Genomic DNA, 18,659 nt, shown 5'->3' on the forward strand with positions numbered 1-18,659 from the left:
AGTTTGAACACCGCTACTTGTTCTTTTGGGATTTTTTCTGGGGATAATCATCTGCTCTTTTGCCAAGCGGGTCAGACTGGCACAGGAAAGGGCTGGAGCTGAGCTGGGGAAGTGAACGGCGCCGAGGGAGCTCTGCTGCCTCCCGAGCACAGCCTTGGTTCCTCTGGTCAGGGCAGGTGTCACCTTGTCTGCCGGGGACTTCCCTTCACTCAGTCCTGTGGTTCTTCCAGCATTTGAGCAATGGTACAAGTTACCATTTCCCTTCATGTGCTGCAGTGCCAGATTGTGCAGATTGTATGCTGCTGTGTGAGAGCAGCACTGCCTGGAAATAGAAGCCGTATGTTTAGACTCTGAGGCACTTCTACAAGTATTGACCATTAAGATTGTTTTATTTAGGAGCAAAAGTTCCATAGAGAAACACAGGGACTTTGCTTTTTTGGCATAATCTTTTTAATGTATTAGAAGTTAATACTGGCCTAGAGACTGCCTGCACCCGTTTCCCCACAAATTTGAAAAAAGTGCTGGCAAGAGACTGGATCTGGTCAGATCTTTTTGCATATTAAGCCATTAAAAAAGAAAAATATGACATAGATTTATCAGGGGCAGAATAAAGAATATATGACTGAAAAGAGAAGTGAATAACTTATTTAAACTTGTGCCAAGGTCAAGGGCCTGAGCAGTAGTAGAGGTAATAGTGACAGAGAGTGTGGACAGAAAAAAAGGCAGCTAAGCAATAAATGGTCAATATTAGTCTTCATACAGAAACACAGACTGGGTTATGCTTTCTTTTCCCAATTTGATGGGCTAAAATTGTCTTAACAAAATGACTGTCACAAGGCTGTGGCTGGTTTGTGTGTCAGTGACTGTCCATTGTGGATGCTGCTCCAAATATAGGCTGATTGGTGGTGTTAATTGGAGTTCTGTGTGTGGATATTTACTTCAGTAGCTGTGCTATTTCCATTCAGTCAAAGGTTTGTTCTCTGATGAGAATCAAAACAAGAAAAGTGTGAATATCACTGCATGTATGATGGTACTGGAGCAACTTTTTTTTTTTTTTTTCAGTTGGGAGTTTTGGTGGGATTTTTTTTTTTAAACAGTGTTTCTCTCTTTAAAATGTAAACAATTTGGGGGTTTTTAATCACTGCAAAATTCTAAATTCAAGGGTTTTTTCCCATTGTCAGAAGGTCTTAGAGTTCAGACCATTCTCAAGATCTTAAAGGCCTAAGAAGCCGCTCATTTCTTAGTAGTTGTAGATAAGAGAAATAAGCTGTAATGTTCTTTGTCAAGTAAAATAAATCAGTAGTTGGAGAGAAGGATTCCTTTAACCTGCTGCCTTTGAGAGAAGAAAGGGAAGAAATCAGATTACCTCCTCCACCAGATGGAATTATTTTGAGAAGTTTAGAGTAAACTGAGATGATCTGGGACTTGTTTTGGAATGCTGTGATATCTTCCTGTGGGTCAGGATAATGTGTGAAAAGTTCTGACCTCTGCCACATGCCTTGAGTTAGTCAGGCAGCTCTTAAATAGTGTTTTTATGTAGTCCTTCAAAACGGGAAAAAACCCTAGGGAGTAAGACTGGCTTCAGCCTTTGTGTTTCATTCTTCTGCATGTGTGTACAAATGTGATTTCATATATAAAAAATAGTATTTTAAATAATATTTTTTTCAACAGCTTCCTGAATGGTGCTTGGATTTCTGGCACCCTTCTGAGAAGGCAATGTACCCTGATTACTTTGCCAAACGAGAGCAGTGGAAGAAGCTGCAGAGGGAAAGCTGGGAAAGAGAGGTCAGTGCTTCCTCTATGCAAAGGAAAGTCTCTTTAGCACACAAGTATCCTGTGTGGCACAGGTGTGGTGTTGGAAGAATTACTGAATGCCTACTGCAGTATCAGACTCTTCAGTGCTGGAGCCCTTGCCAGTGTGAAACAACCTAAAATTCCTACACATTTGTTACAGCTTCTGGAGGGCTGTGAAGGGAATTTGAAGTTAAAGCTGAACCTGCAGCCTTGTGTCAGTTAGTAAGAGCTGTTATAGCAGTTTTATGGGGGAAAAAAATAAATCCAAAGTGGGATGAAAGGAGACTAACAACCAGAGAATTTCTCTTCTGCTGCTGGGGAGCTCTGACACTTTCTGGTTACACCTTTGAAAGTGATGTGCTGCAGTGGTCATCAGTTGGCATTGAGACTAATTTCTGGGCCGTCCTGAGCTGAGAGTTGGTTGGAAGAAGTTGGTGTTCTCAGAACAGTCCTTTGGTTCAGTTGGATTGTATGGAATGTGGTACTTGTGCTCCTTAAAGAAATGGGTATTGAAAGCCTGTGAGGGGCTGCTGGTGACATGCAGGAACAGAAGTGTCCTATTTGTTGACTGCAGGGAAACTTGGTCCAGACTTGGAATTATCTGTCAGCTTCCAAAGCAGCACAATTCAGCCTGTTTGAGAGAGTCGTGGTAGATGTGAACTACATGGAAATAATGACCTTTTAAGTGAAATTACTTTTGTAAATCACTTCTTGCTCCTAGAAATTCCTTCTTAGTTAGGCAGTATGAGCCTACAGTGATTACTGGGTGGAAGTTAAAGTTGGGAAATGTGAAACCTGTCAGCCAAAGGTGTTACCACTGATTCTTCTCTGTGGAAATAGAGAGGAACCAGTGGTTCTTCTTTTTGCTCATTGCCTGAGCACTGAAAATGGAACTGTGTGTTAACGTGCTGAAACAGTTCTGTGTCTTGTCTTCTAGGTTAAGCAGTTACAAGAAGAAACTCCAGCTGATGGTCCAAAAACTGAAGCTTTGCCTCCAGCTCGTAAGGAAGGGCATCTGCCCCCCATGTGGTGGCATCATGTCACTCGACCTCGAGAACAGCCCATGTGAGAGCACCTTGGGTGTGAATGGCAGCAGTCTGTGCTGCAGGCAGGTGGCACCTCAGTGACCACTTGGTCCTCAAAGTAATAGAATAAAGCCAAATAAAGTAACAGAAAAGGTGTTTTTCTGGTACACTGCTCTTCTCTGACACACTGGCACTTCACTGCCAGCTTGTGCAGGCAGTTCAGATGGAATGTGGTACTAAATACAGGCCAAGTGTTAAAGCTGGAGTTAAAGACAGCAGCACACATGGGCTTTGGGTGCTCTTGTAATGAGGGTGTTTCTGACCTTGCTGCCGGATGAAGACATCTTTCCCTCCCTTCCCTCCTCCTTAGGCTCTTGGCTGCATTTTTCACTTTCGTATCAAATCTCACAAGACACAAACTTTCCTTACAACATGGTGCTTTCCTCATGGCATGGATAACAGTGCTGTAGAGCACCAGAGGAAAGTTGATCCCCACATAAAGAGAATCCCAGATAATCACTGAGCTGTATGAGTTAGCATGCTGCTGAGGATTGTGGCTGTTGTGTGCCCGTTCACAGGTCACAAATGGTTCTGGCAGTGTGACACACTGAAGTGGAGGCAGAAAGCTGTTTGCTTCTGGCTACATTCCCAAAGCACTGGTGCAACACAGGGGAAGTTCTTACACTTCCGGTAACTGCCCAGTGAGAGAACAGATGCAAAAAGCTCGTAGGAAAACCTGGTCCTTCAGCTCTTTTCCTGTTTTTAGGGCTGGGAGGTGTAGGTTGCCTAATCTGACTTCCATTCTACAGAAGTTACTTGACTGTGCCCATATTTATGCCTAGAGCTTAATATTTCTCTGAACCCCAATTGAACAAAAGATGGCAAAGTTTCAGCTGATCTAAGAACCAAATTTATGTAGCTCAGGAAAAAGGCTTTAATCTAGTTGATTATTAGAAATTTTTAATCTGCCTCTTTCCAATTAGTCTGCATGCTAAAATAGGTATGAATTTTGAAAATGTAACTACAGAAAAACAGGTTTACATATTCCACAGCTGAAATTTTCATTCCTGCCAAGAAGCAGGATCTGTTCTCTGTGCTCAGTTAGTCAAAAGTAGTGATGAATTGAGGTGTGCCCTCTTCCAGCACAGCTGTTCAGCCCCTGCCACACATCAGGCTGGAGCTGTCACTTGGAACAAGTGCCTTCAGTATTGAAAATTTGAGCAAAGCACTGACACCTGAGTGAGCCAAGATGCTCAACAGTACTTCAAACACAGCCACAGAGAGAAGGGGGAATCAAACCATGATCCTTTTGGAGACATGACATTTCCAGCCAAACCACACTGGTTTTTCCTTTAACCTCTTCCTGACTGTATTGGGATGGGATGGGTTAATGTTATACAGAGCAGCCCTCATAATCCTGGGAAGGTGTTAAGAGCACATCAGTGCTCTGGCTACTGCTAAGTAGTGCTCCACAACATCCAGCGTGTCCACTTGGCATCCCCCTCACCAGTGGACTGGGGGTGGGAAAGATCTTGGGAGGGGACAGTCAGGACTCAGGACAGCTGACCCAAGCTGACCTAAGGGCATGAGCTCCTCTCTGCAGGGCTCCAGAGGTTCTGCCAGGACCCTACTCCAGCACAGGCTTCCATGGGCTCTCAGCCTCCTTTGAGCATCCACCTGTTCCAGCATGGGCTGCAGGTGGATCTCTGCTCCCCCTTAGACCTCCATGGGCTGCAGGGGCACAGCTACATCACCTGCAGGGGAATCTCTCCTCTAGCACCTGGAGTACCTCCTGCCCCTCCTTCCTCACAGACCTGGGTGTATGCAGAGCTGTTTCCCTCACATACTCCCACTCCTCTCCCCGCACCTGCTATTGCTGTCCCACAGCAACTTTTTTCTCCATCTTAAATCTTTTATCCCAGAGGCATTAGCACTATCACTTTTGGGCTCGGCTGTGGTGAGTGGTGGGTCCATCCTGGAGCTGGCTGGCACTGGCTCTTCAGACATGGGGGAAGCTTCTGGCAGCTTCTCACAGAAACGACTCCTGTAGCCCCCTGCTACCTAAACCCAGCCTTATAAGCCCAGTGCAGTAACAAGGACACCTTTAGATAAAAATATGAAATTATTGCGTGGCAAAGAAACCAGGCTATTGTGTGGGAACTCAAAGAACGGACAACCTACTCGCCTTTTCTGCTTTCAATGCTGAGAAAGCTGAACAAAATAAAGTCTTCAGGGGGAGCTGTGGGAGATGATGATGCTGCTGTATTTGATAAATTCTGGCTGTAGCACAGGCAGTGTTGACAGCAGCAATTTTCCTCCTCTGGCCTAAGGAACTGTGGTCCAGTACTGAGATGGATCCACAAAAATGCAAAGTCATCTGTGCTTCCTGGCCAGGTAACAGCAGCGAGATGCAGGGAAATGTCATCTGTTACTGTTTAATGGGAATTTCCATTGTTAGTACTGCACTTCTGCTCCACTGCTACCCTGCTAGTGCCCATCAGTAAAACACAGCTTTATGCAATTTTATTTACTTGGCTTTTAATTCTCTTGCTTCTATTACACACAGATGGAACCTGCATGATCTTGAAAGCCACCATGATACCCAATGCTCTGGAAGCAAAAAGTCTTTAAGAAGCAAAATACGGGAGTTTTTCAGCAGTTCTTTATTTATAATGTAGGCTTAAGCAATCATTACAATGTAGAAGGGAGACACACTTACAGCAATTATTTATACCAGTTTAGAACAAAAAACTGCACAGGGAGAGGTCAACTCTCAGTACAAACTAGCAACTAAACCACAATAATTTACCATTAGAAACAATTTATTTTTCAGCTGTGACACTGCTTTTACAATATGCAAAAACACAAACAATAGAACTATCCAAAGTGTTTTGTCACATTCTTTCTACATTGAATTTGGCAACATTTTATATTAAATTTTACTGATTATACTAACGTTTAAGAACTAAACAAGTGAAAAGCTGTACTTGGGTACAGTTACATCCATTTATTTCAAAGGTTTAAATAACACTTTTAACTATTGAGATTATCTCCTAACAGTTTTTGTTTATGCAAAAACCATCTCAAAGCCTCATTTGCACAATGCATCAGCTACTGTATCAAGATTGGTGGGCTACACCACAGGCACTACTGTTTATTATATTCTGTAATAAGGAGCTTGTTTTTCAAAGAAAGGAAGGTTTAATATTTTCTAAGAATCATGCTTTTTTTTTTTTTTTTTGCTTTTAAGCCATAACAAAAAAAAAATTTAGCAAGCACAGCAGTGTAAAATGTCATATAGAACACAGTGACTACACAGTTACTAGAAGTTTCACATCCAATGCAGTTATGTATTAAAGCATAAGAGGTCATGTAGGCAACTCTAGAGCCAACAGAAATGTGCAGTGTGCGGTGGAAACCAGCCCCTTACGTGTGTTATTTGGTGCACTTTTAAACAATCCCGGATCTGCAAGTCTGGCGTCCCTCCACATGTGGGTCTGCTGTGGGTGGGCAGACAGCATCCTTCTGGATTGTTTTGACTGGAACACGAGTCATGCCAAGGGGTCTGCACATTTCTGTCAGCTTTAGGAGACGGGTATTGCAGCAATAACTTACTTTTATTTTAAGGAAAAAATCCAACTCTTAATGATTCTATCAATAGCATTCCAAAAAACATTACTTAAAAGTACAAAAAAAGAGATTATAGTGGTCAGACTCCCGGTATTATCAAAAAACCAGTATCACCCCCCACCCCCCACCCCTCAACCCTTTTCTTTTCGGTATTTAAGAAAAGCCAATCAACTGCCGTTTAAAAGAAGTTAAGAAAAACAAGCCCCTGTATTGGAAAGAAACATTTGCAGTTTATTCGATCACAAGCTGGTTTCACCTGTCAAATTTTTAAGTGTTTTCTCAAAATAGTTGGGCTTTCTAAGGTGCCCAGCCTGCTGGGCACAGTCAGAAAAAGGCATTTTGATAACATTTAAGAACTCCCTGCTTGCATTTTACAAATGTTTTCACCTTATAACTGCCTTAAGCCTGTTGTCCTTGTTTGTATTCAGCGGAAGGATGAGTGGAACAAAACACGAAGGTGGAAGAACCAAGCCTACAGTTAAGGCTGCATGCATGTGACTGAGAGTTGCTGCTGTGCAGTCAAAAAAGAAATGTGGAAAAACCCAGTTTTTAAAACACCCTACAGAAACAAAACACTGCAATCCAATATGGCTTATTCTGATGCATTTACCATGAAGCTACTAGTAATTCATCCTACTAGGCTACTTTGTGCAACAGCATCTGCTATTTTGATGGCATCTCCCTCCCCCACTACCCCCCAATAACTCTACCAACTGCAGGTTTCTTCCTGGCATTATATATTGCTTTATTGTCAATTTTTATTCCTGCTTTTCAAACTTTTTTAAATACTTAAATGACGATCCGTTCCATATAGCTTGACTTAAACTGTAGTAAGTCCCATTGTTCTATTTTTTAACCTCACTATTACAAGGCGCTCTACAAAAGCTTGCAAAAAAGCCAAATTTTCATTAAATCCCTTTGCTGAAGTTAACTACTCGACAATTTTTTTTTCTTCTATGATTTAAAACTTTACAAAGAGAGTTATAAAAAAGGTAAATGGGATTTGGCACCTTCAGAAAAAATTAAAAGTGTAACTTAGATCAAAAAAATGCAGAAACAAAATCATTGATATTTACAAATTAAAACACCACTGAAGATTATGTCTTACTACGCTCTTTCATTTGTTTTCTCTTTTAGAGTACTTTCAGACTGTCTGTTACCGAGTATCTTAAAAAAATCACTGATTACAGATTGGAATGGATAGAGACAGATTAGTTTTCTCACAGTTCCTTCTCGGCATTCAGCAGTCTGGCAGCTTCTCCGCTCCTAGGAAATACGAGGCGCTGAGCGATCATTCGTGGTCGTCTTCTTCAGCTTGACCCCGCGCCGAATGGCGTTGAGCATATCCTCCCCCTGCGGGACATCGCCGGGGCTCAGCTCGCCAGGCTCCAGCTCCGCCGGCCCCGCGGGTGCCAGGCTGCTGAGCCCATCGCGCTCGCCCTCCTCGCCCTCGGGCACCGCCTGCCTCTGCTCCTCGGCAGCACCCGGTTTCTGGCCCGGCGCCGGAGGGTTGACAGCTGCTTGCCCGCTCCACGAGGGCATGCTGGTGACAGCCTGCCCGCCATCTCCTGCTGCTGGAGACTCCAGACTTTGCTCGGGGCACTCTTCTGTCCCAGCGAGGGCACCGGGCAGCCCCCCCGGGATATCGGGGACAGTCGGTGTTTTGACGGGAATCACCGGCGTCTTGATGGGGATGGGGCCTCCGCCGATGGTGCCGCGCCTGACCGAGGGCTTGGTGGAAGGCGTCCGTCGGATGGTGGCGACGCCGGGGGTGGCCATGACCGGTCCCAGCGTGGTTGGCAGACCTGCGGTGGAAGCAGGACGCTTGGTTTGAAACATTCTGCGATAGGACTGGCTAATGTCACTGTTTCTTGGGATGGTGGAAGATTTGTCAAACTCCTGTTGTTCTGCCTCCTGGTCACCACTCACAGAGAAATAATCATAATCTGAAACTGATGCCAAAAGACAGAGTTAGGATCAAGCTGGAGCAGACAGCTGAGTCATGTCAGTACGTATAAGTAACCAAAAAAGTCTGGAGTTGGTAAGAATGAAAGGAGTTTCCACCTTTAGAAGGAAGAAAGTCCAAGGTTCTGTGACCAAGATTTGATGCCTGAAAGCATCACAGCAGACAAATCCTACATCTGCAGGGAGCCCATGGCTCTTGTGAAAGAGAACGAGCTCCGTATTTGTCACCAACATGAAGATACCAAAACCTACAAGCCACGTGCCACCACTTGTAGATAGAAATACTTGAAAAATGTACTTTAGATTAGGCAAGTGGGTTCAGAGGACTGTGTACCGGTGATTTCAGCAGCAAATTTGTTTATTTTGCAAACAAAGTAAATCCCAGCTGTCAGCTCTGAAAACTCAGCGTCAGCTTTAATAATTGCACTGGATCCTTTCCTGTCCACATAAGTGCTGAGGAAACAAGGCTTGAACTGCAAACACCAAGCTTGGCCTCTCTCAGCTTACTGCTGGTTCTGAAACAGGGTACAAAACCCAACACTTTACTGCAGCTGCCTAGCTATGCCTAAGTCTCCAATGGAGTCTTTTTCCAATTACAACATTTCTGCTAAGGCAGGAAAATAAAAGGTCACCAAGAGAAATCAAGAGCAGATTGAGAGTGCTGATGGAAGATGGCAAAGCTCATGAATGTGTATTTGCTGAGACAATAGCTCAGAAAGGACCCAAGAAGTACTGGATGCAGTATCAGTGTCATTTACAATTCCAGGATCCTCTTTTAAATGGTGGCATCCTTAGGCTAAAACTCACTGAAGCAGTGCACAAGAAAATACAATTGTTCAGTACGCTATGCAGCAGTGCAGGTTTCTATGTAGTCAATAAATCCAGGCTGCATTCCAAGCTGGAAAAATCTTCCTAACAGCAATGCCAGCCTTCCTCCCCAGCTGACTAAAAAGCCAGTAAGCAATAGCTGCTCCTTGCACCATGGGGTGAGTGTGTGATGGCCAGGATGGGAATGCTCTAAAAAGGAACATCTGCTGAATGGGTACCTTGAGACGGGATCGTGTCCTCTGAACAGCACGGAGTTGTTGTCTGGGTGCTGTAGCCACTGGAGCACTGCAAGGAATCCCGACTGCTCCTCTGGGTGTCCAACTGCAGCCCTCTGGACAGAGCGAGTGCCAGCTCCTCACAGGCCTCCATCTCCTCACCCTGCTGCTTACACACAGGAGAGAGACTCGTTACACCTGGAAGGGTCAGTCACCTTCACCCACTTTTAACTATCTCTCCTCCCCATCAGAGCTTGTCACCATCATAATCCAACAGGTTTGAGCCCAGCCATTTGCTTGGGCATAGGAACAGGTGCTTCTTTGGAGTACATTGCTCTATGAAAGTCAGTGCCCAACAGTGCATTCCCTCCTGCCTGCATGATTCCCACCGACCACACCAGCACCACTTCCCAGAAAAACACAACATAAAGGCATCCAAAGTACTGGCAGGAGCCAGCACGGCCATTTTCTTTGCACCAAAGAGGGTATGTGAAACGAGAGCTTCACCCTTGTGGCAGCTGACACCGTCATGCTCCGAGGTCTCTGGGCCTCCTCGGGGGGCGCGGGGGCTCCGCTGGGAGCGGCTCCGTTGGTGTCCGGCTCGCGCTTGTCCTTGCGGCGCTGCAGTGTGTTCACCACGGGCTGATCGTATGGGCCTGGCTTGGCCCAGTCCTGGGGAAACCAGCTCGTTAGGGACAGCCTTCATCAGGAACTGTGCTTCAAATACAGGCAAAACTAGGCAACAGGGCAATTTTAATGCAACAGATTGTGTATCAAACTGGATATGCCTTTCTGAATAAGGTGAGAAATTAATTTTGAGGATATTAAAAATCCTTATTTATTAAACCTATTTCCTTTATTAAAAGGAATCTAAATTTCCCATTCTACCTAAATGTTCTTCTATGAAGGTGTTTAATGTTTTGATACTATAGTTTTTACCAAAATGAAATTCCATGGTGTCAAAGCCTACATTTTCAGAATTTCGAGCACAAAAATCACTGTCACACAGCAGAAGATACAGATAAATGTCCAATCAGTGATGAAACTGTTCCAGATAAACACAGATTCTAGTATTACATGCTGTTACAGATGTCTTCATTTCTGAAAAATTAGGCTTGAACAGATTTTTCATACAGATTAGTGGAGCAAGTTACTGTGAGTTATCTCTCAGTTTACTTACTAACTGAAATCTAGTTTATAATGATAGTCTGTACTGAACAAAGACTAACCTCACTCTGAATTACTGGTGCTAAATTTGAAAGAGAAATTCCTCAGGCCATGAGGGCTGTATTCACTTGAGGCTCTATTAAGCAAAGTCCTGAGGGTGTCCAGAACCCACATGCTGCACACAAAGAGCTTGACTGATCCAGGCCCTGGGATGCAGAACCAGGGCTAAGCAGCAGCCCCCCAACACCAGCTGCTGCAGGGGCAATCCCAATCCTAAAAGTTTTCCTTCACTGAGACAAAGGCTGCTTTAAAAATGAAAGGAACAACTAGTGAGAATGGGCCCCACACCCTCCCAGCTGCCTGCTGGGCAGCGTATCACAGCCTTCTGATGGACAATTAATGATGGACCAAGACCACTCTGTGGGGTTCTTGAGGTGTCTCAGTCCAAGAAACAAGAAGTGCAAGGCTGCTGAACTGACAGACCCCCTTAGACAGACAGGTCTAGGTTTTGTTAACTCATGTGAAACTCTGCTTTGCCTTCACAGCTGTGTCTCTGCTCTCAAAGTGTTTTGTTGTGAAATATACTGTCAAAGTGTTTCTAGCAGAGACACAACAAATGACCCTGAACCCCCAGGACCACTGTGGCCACCCTGTATGTATCCCAGTCTCCAGCTGCTGGAGAGAGAGTAGGGGCATCTGTGACAAGGTATCTCAATTTAGATGTATATACATGGGTCCTGTGGGGCATATGCAGTATTACATAACCATCCACAGCAACAGACAAGAAACCTTTTCTCTTTGCTCTAGGGCAGAGTCTCCCAGGGGAACTACCTGGCAGGGATGAACTTTCAGGCTCTAGCAGAGCAGATATATTTTGATGCCAAGTAAAATCCCTGCAGATCCAGCTGGAGCAACTGAAAGAAGTTACTGCACTCTTTTTTGGTGGTCCCCAAGAGAGCAAAATGAGCTGAGTGAGCACATCCAGTCTGTGACAGTAAAGCTTCAGTCACCACTTGGGTTTACCTGGTACTGGAGCACCTTCTTAAACCCCTCCAGCTGGATCTAGGAGAGTGGGCCTGCCTACAGCCACAGGGAGAACATCAGGGTGTCCAATGTATGGTCCCTCTGAAACAACTGGATGCCCTTCCCTGCTCAAGTGAGTGTTTTGACAGTGCTAAATAAGCTTTTTTTTCCCCTGAATAGAGCCCAGGTCTTTTCACCAATGTTTCAGAGCTAAATTATTCCTTCCTACCTAGATGTTGTCAGCTTTGGTATGTTTCAGTTGGTGCCAGAATGCACAAGGTCATTCAGAAATACCCACAACCGGATTTTAGGTGTGATTTCCACCATGCAGTGCCCAACCAAACAGAGCAAATCAACCAGGAATTACATGGACCGAAAGGGAGCAACAACTGCTGTGTGCATGCTGTTGGAATGAGGAGGTGAGGACTGCCACAACAAAAGGAACACAAACCTTCCAGCTAGGGATCTTAGATGATGGCAACATGCCTGGCCCAATGGTGTAATAATGAACGTAGTCTGGAAGGAGGGCTGAGGGAGCCCGAGTCCACGCGCGGGAGACAGGCGGGAAATGAGGGAAAGGACCTGCACCAACTGAAGCTACGGATGGGTCACTTGATAAACTACAGTGATAAAACCCATTAGACAACTGGAAATGAAACAAATAAAAAAAACAAAAACAGAGAAATTAATATAAACAGAATGAACACGAAAATACACTGTGACTGATGTTCTAGGGAGAAAATCTCTGTATCTTAAAACAAAAGAAAGGAAATTCTTCAATTTGCTGCAAATAAAAAACAGAAAATTGATACGATGCTTGGTTCACAAGTGAGATCCCTGAAAATTGTTATCTATAACAACTTTCAGGCATCAATTTAGCAGTCACTGTCTCCAGGCTGAGCAGCTTTTCCTTCTGTCCATGAAAGCAGCACACTGTGAAAAAGCCTTTGCAATTTAGGTACCCTGCAGACTCTGAACACAGAAACAGAACTTTTCCAATCCTGAAGGCATTTGCATTGGTGGTATTCAGTCTGTGTAGCTGGACAGAGAGGAAAAGCATAAAGCCTTCAAACATGAGGTGTTCTGGCTGTGTGATGATATGGAAGAACAAAACAAGAAAAACCAACAGCAAGGATTTACCAGATGAGAAAGGAGACTGCTATCACTTCCTCCCCCAATTTAGAGTGTATCCCATGTAATTTATTCCAACCATGTGTATTTTGATTTCCTTTTTGGTAAAAAAAGAAACAAACCAACCATTAATCAATGTAAGGTATGCTATCTAATGGGAGAGATGGGAGAAGCCACAAACAGCACAACTTGGGCAAGGTGCTTTTTGTCAGGCAACCAGCTGGGTTTGGGCAGCATTCCACAATCTCTTTGAGTAGAAAAGCTGGAAAATGACCTTTTCTTAGAATATTACCTCTGTAAAATGCCCAGTTTGTAGCTTCTCCTAGTAGCTAGTTCAAAGACAATTGTGGTTTTTATTCAAACATATTGACTTCTAAGGGAGCATGCAGCAGTTCCTGGTCTCATCCCCACAAAGAGGAATCCTGGCTGCATCCCATGCATGGAGGTTTTGTTGAAATGTTGCAGGGTTTGGATAACGAGCTAGTAGGTTTGTATGTCTTGGAGATGAAGTTTTTCACCTTATCTGTGGAGGCCCAAGCCCCCATGGTGGAGCCTGAGCTGACTGAGGTGGGGGAACTGCACTCGCTCACTGACTGGCAGGTTTCAGAGGCTTCTGAAGAGGCAGAGCTGGACGAGTTCTGCAGCATAAAACAGCACCGCAATGCAGGGAAAGGATACACAAGCCACCAGAAAAGAAAAAAAATCACAAACGAAAAGACAAAAAGCACATACACAGAGACACACAGGAGAGGGAAGGATGAGAGAAGCAAAGGGTTAGGATTTTAAAGATCAATTAGAAACTGCTCAAAACTATTGCTAATGTTCATGAAATCTATGAAAAAAAAATAAGCCACTTGCTTAATGCGAGAACTTGGCACACTGCTTAGGAATGAGGAAATTGAGGCAGCAATCTCAACTCCTCATTGCAATTTCAGCGTCTCAATTCTGCTGCTGTCTCAGAGCAAGAAGCTGAGGGACCTGAGGGCACCTGTGGTCCAAACATGCAATATACTGAGACAACTGATTTATACAGAAAAGCAGATCATCAGTATTTCAAAGGCACAAAGTTTAGATTTAAAACATGGAGTAGCAAACATCACTTACATTCACAAGTTCTTGTACATTCTGATCTGCAAAAGTGCTTGTGAAAAGCTCATCTGAGTTCAAGTATTATCTGAGTTCAAGGAACAGAGAAAGAAGTGATACTTACCAAAACTGGAGGTTTCCAAAGTGCATGACCTGTATGCATGTGCCTCTGCAGGTAGGATGCATACACCAAAAGCACTCTGAACTCTGACTCAAACCCTCCTACCCAGCAGCCAGCAGGAAGGTACAAGCATTCTGCTGAGTGCAGAAGTGCTGGCATGTGCTTGCCACCTGCCTTCTCTCAACAGCTGAAGCAGAAAATACCAGGGACTTGGATGGAGAGTAAAGGAAAATGCAGGACACAAAATGTCCACTGAACACATCAAACATTTTGCTCCCACCTAGGAACTTCTCCAATTTTCAGTGCATACCTTTATGTACCTTTGCTGCTGTCAGACCTCTGCAACAGCACATAATTCAACTACACAAAGGCCAAGGGGAATAACCACATGAACCATTTCACCAACTACAATGCTCTTCCACATCTTCCCCTTGGAAGTGGCATCCTGCTCTGCAGGGATGTGTGTCCAGGTCCAACCGAGAGCTTGGACACGGTCACGAGTACTGACAGTTGTCAGGGTAGTATTGAGCTCCATTCACTCTCAGAAATTCAACACTAGCAAGACCAATTCACCCTTTAGTAGCCAAGGACCTGTGAAACTGATCTGTCTAAGGCGCTTTATGGCAGCAGAGAGAATGTGCTGCTGTATCCAGTTTGTGTAGCGAAGACAGTGATTTCAAGGAATGACATGTTGCAGAGGAAGGGCAATCTCACCTGAAGTAAAATTCCCCCGTTAACCTTAAGTAAGATCTGGAGTGAGTTTGCAATAGAAGGACAGCTGGGTACAAGGTAGCGTAGGGGAGCAATTTCTCCTAAAACCCTCAAGTTGTCTCACTGCTCACCAGGAGCTACAGATGGGTAATGTACAGCCAGCACCTGGGTAGAAGGAAATGTAGGTCTCCCTGGATGGAACACTGTCACCAGAAGGATTTTGGTGAAGGCTGCTGGGGCAGCTGGTAAGTCAACACAGAATCAGCGTCTTGAGCTTACTGGTAAACTGTGATTTAAATTTTGCAAAGGCTGCTAAAATTTAAAAAAACATGTAGAGTGATGGAGTATTTTATAGAAGTAACACTCATGCCACCCTATGCTGGCATGAGATGATCTGAAGGGGACCTGTCAAATGTCCTTTGGGTACAACTCTGCTCAGCTAACAAGGTATTCAAAGTGCAGTAAGAGTTGAGGTGAAGGTACAATCAGAGGGAACAACAACCAATGACACATAGCTGTAAAGGACAGCAGTGAAAGTGGTGTACCTGATGATGCAGTGGCATGATATTTAGTGGAACTTGTCACATTCTTGATTTAATGCAACTCCTTTTACTGGAGAAAAGCCTCTAAAAATAAGAATACTGACGAAGATGAGCTGCAGTTGACTCTGCCATCAGTCATAACCATGGTGCACTAAATGGAGATGAGACTACTGCCTCTATTCCTGGAGAAAAATACATTATAGAAAACTAGCTTTTACAGCAAACTCCAGAGTTCTGCCTGACATTCCAGGTACCTCAGCAAAAGAAGCCTCAGGAGAATACTCACACTACTTATGGCTTAGCCAAGAAAAAAAACAGGACAAAAAATGCAATTTCAGAAAATACTTTCTGAAACCTCCTACTTATGGCCTGAATGACCCTCCAGGGTCTGCATGCTCTGCACATGGCATGAGAGATAGGAAGGGTCCAAGTGCCAAGCATGGCATCTCCCATGCCACCTTGTTTTCTACAGATGGTCCAGTGGTGATAAGTAAGAACTCGGGAATTTACATTTAATACACTATTTGTGTCTACAAGACAGAAATTTCACAAGGTTTTGTCAAGTAATGTTAGAAAGAGCTCATAAATGAGGTTTCTTACCAACAAAGATGCATTTTAAAAGGTTGAAAATGTAGATACTGAAGACGCAAACTATGGGCAGAAAAAAATGACTGGATTCGGTGAACTTATTTTTGCAGTAAAATGATTCCTCTTAAGTGAAAAAAAGATGACAAAAAGGTCTCTCCCACTAATTTAGTGTGTCCATTTTCACCACGAAAAGCTAGACAGAGGCTGAACCAAGATGCCACGGGGAAAACATCCTGGAAGCTGATGGAAATGCAAGAGGTGGTGGTACAGAAACAGGGTCTCATCTTCAGAAACTTGGTGGGCACAAAGAAAGGGAATCTCTGGTCTTGCTAAAAAAGGATTCCAACAATGGAGAGTGAGGCAGAAGAATACTGAACTCCTGAAGGAAAAGCGTAAGGAAAACATGACTGGCAGCAGGTGAAAGGATGCTTGGATCAGACTGAAGAGCCAGTCCTCAATGCTGCACCCAGGTGTGGGAAGCACAGACTTCCCTTTAACCATAAAGTACAGAAGGGACTGAAAACAGAAACTGCACAACTGCTGCGCAGGCAAAGAGTCTCCAGACTTTGGAGTGCTTGTTTTAGATGCACAAGCCTTGGCACACCCTCTCCTGGGAGTGCACACACAGGGCAGACCAATTTGTACTTCCCAGCCCATAGTGTGAGAAATCTGACTTTCAGAATTTTTCCCCTTGTTTTACTAGATTCCTTTTTAAAAATGATTGTTTTGTTTGAATAATTTTTAAAATCAGTTGCTCCATTTTAGCTGTTTTTTTTCCCACAGCTGCGATAATGGCAGTTCTGCTCTGTTCTAAAATTATCTCTTCTGAGAAAAAGCTTAAAATTAACAGCATAAAGCTAAAGCTTTATGCTCTGCAGTGACAAGCAGTGCCCCAAATGTACATTTGTACAAGTGTAGCTTGGTCTCTGGTCTCTCAGGTGAGCCATGGACAGTGTCCCACTGCTTGGTGTGGTATGTATAAGTGCCAGCAGGGATTTAAAAAAAAAGATTTTCTGAGCTACTGGACTGTACAATTATATTTTCCATGTGCTGTCCTACTAACCTATAAAAGGACCATGGTTATCTTGGATTACTTGCATCCTTTGTTTGCTATGTTTTCCACTCAAACATGGCATTGCTTTCTTAACCTTCTCCCGTTCTCAAACAGGAGACAGAGATTCCTGGTCAAGGGTTTCCCAGGAGACCAAATCCCAATGATGAGCATGGTCCAATGTCCCTCTAGAGCCAGTGGAAGATGGGCTCAGCTACTTTTAGAAAAGCTCTGGATACTGACTCAAGGTCACCTCCTGAATTTGTCTAATTTCCAGGAATCTGCCTCTACTGACTCTAGATAAATATCTCTGTATTTATCTTTCTAGTCAGGGACAAACTACTGAGAAGTAACTTAGAAAAGGATTTTTAGAAGAAACAAACATCTGGTGATAAGTGACTGATGTGTTTCAGTTTGAACTCGATTTTAGGTTTTTGTTTTGTTTGTTTGCTTTTGGGTTTCTTCTAAGGTCTGATTTGGAAGCATTTCTAAATTTAAATGGAAAACTGAACAGCTGTAACAATATATTTCCCCTATCCTAATCTGCAGCTATTTCAAGCAATGGAATCTACTCAAAAGCAGACTCTTTCCAGCTTTATAACCTGTACATGCAGAAGCAACTTCACATTCAGTTTCCCTCTGCTTCACTGTTTAAGGAAAGTGCTTTCCAGATCATTCTAACAATAAAGACTTATCTCTCTGCTGTCTGACAGCACATCAACATTTTTATCTTCATCTGCTTCTTTCTCTTCCTTCGCTTTCATCTCCATGAAGTCACAAGCACCCTGTAAAATCCAACTGTGTAAGTGCTTCCCCCAGCATGTTCACTTCAAATCCAGTGGATCGTATTATTATCATGCCCTGGATCAAACATCACTATATTCCTATCACATCATGTGATCACAGGTACTCCCAGGCCTCAGTTTGTCTACCACACAGGGCAAGGTGTGGGTTTAGCAGCAGCAGCAGCCACATCTAATGCCCATCAAAGAGCCACTCTGAGCTTCCAGCAGGTCTGTCAGAAGGAGTTTGTCATGGGCAATGCTGGCCATGCCTGACCTCACACCTGGCATTTAAAGAAACTCTTCCAGACCAGAAAGAGACCTGTGATGCTTTTCCAGCTGTTCAGCTACACCCAAATGTACCCCTTTAATTAGGATTAAAGCCTTTTACAGTGACCTTCCCACATGTACAGTCATGTGCTACAGGCTAACACTTTTACTTCCAGCAACTGTAGAAAGGTGCTTCTCACACACCAGTGAAAGAGCAGTCTGTTTTTGTAACTGCTCTTTTTCCTATCCTCTATGCTAAGTGTGATAACAACAAAGACTTACTACTCTTACTAACGACTACAGGCTGGAAAGCAATCTTCATTTTGTCAGACATCTCTCCTCTGGTATAGTCTGGATCTTGTTTCAATCTCCAGTTACTCTTTGTTTGAGATTCCCACCAACTCCCCACCCACCATCTGTGATTTTTAGGAAATTAAATTTACTTTTCAGTGACGCTTGCCTAAAATATAGGTGAGCTTATATACATAACAGCTTCACAGAACTCATATATTCACATTCCTATAATATGGGAATTATACATGGCCCCCTTCTATCTTTTTTCCCAAAACTCATTATTAAATGAAAAAGGGCTCTGTTGGTTCAACACATGCCACAGCATGTAGCTAGCAAACACCATCACAGTGTCCACCTGCACAAGATATACAGCTTTTGCTTTCCTTTGCTGGTTCCAGAGCTTGCTTTTCTGCCCTCTCAGCGTCACTGCTAGAAA

At 43.8% G+C, this 18,659-nt stretch overlaps 1 protein-coding gene across 11 annotated transcripts in view; it reads right to left on the reverse strand.

The window, feature by feature from the left end:
• Window positions 1-5,459: 5,459 nt before the first annotated feature.
• The window catches only part of MTSS1 (MTSS I-BAR domain containing 1), a 125,483-nt gene continuing 112,283 nt past the window's right edge, over window positions 5,460-18,659 (reverse strand). For 6 of the 11 annotated variants that reach the window (XM_030228375.2, XM_030228396.2, XM_030228381.2 and 3 more), the window contains 4 exons: window positions 12,099-12,293; window positions 9,965-10,129; window positions 9,461-9,623; window positions 5,460-8,401 (listed from right to left, as the gene is read on the reverse strand). In XM_030228375.2, the coding sequence (XP_030084235.1) occupies window positions 7,716-8,401; window positions 9,461-9,623; window positions 9,965-10,129; window positions 12,099-12,293 (1,209 nt within the window). In that variant the 3' untranslated portion in view covers window positions 5,460-7,715. Of the gene's footprint in view, window positions 8,402-9,460; window positions 9,624-9,964; window positions 10,130-12,098; window positions 12,294-13,296; window positions 13,417-18,659 lie in introns of all 11 variants that reach the window. The other 5 variants (XM_018913828.3, XM_030228422.2, XM_030228416.2 and 2 more) reach the window with 3 other exon arrangements.

Source organism: Serinus canaria, chromosome 2 (assembly GCF_022539315.1).
Source record: "Serinus canaria isolate serCan28SL12 chromosome 2, serCan2020, whole genome shotgun sequence".
NCBI classification, from domain to species: Eukaryota; Metazoa; Chordata; class Aves; order Passeriformes; family Fringillidae; genus Serinus; species Serinus canaria.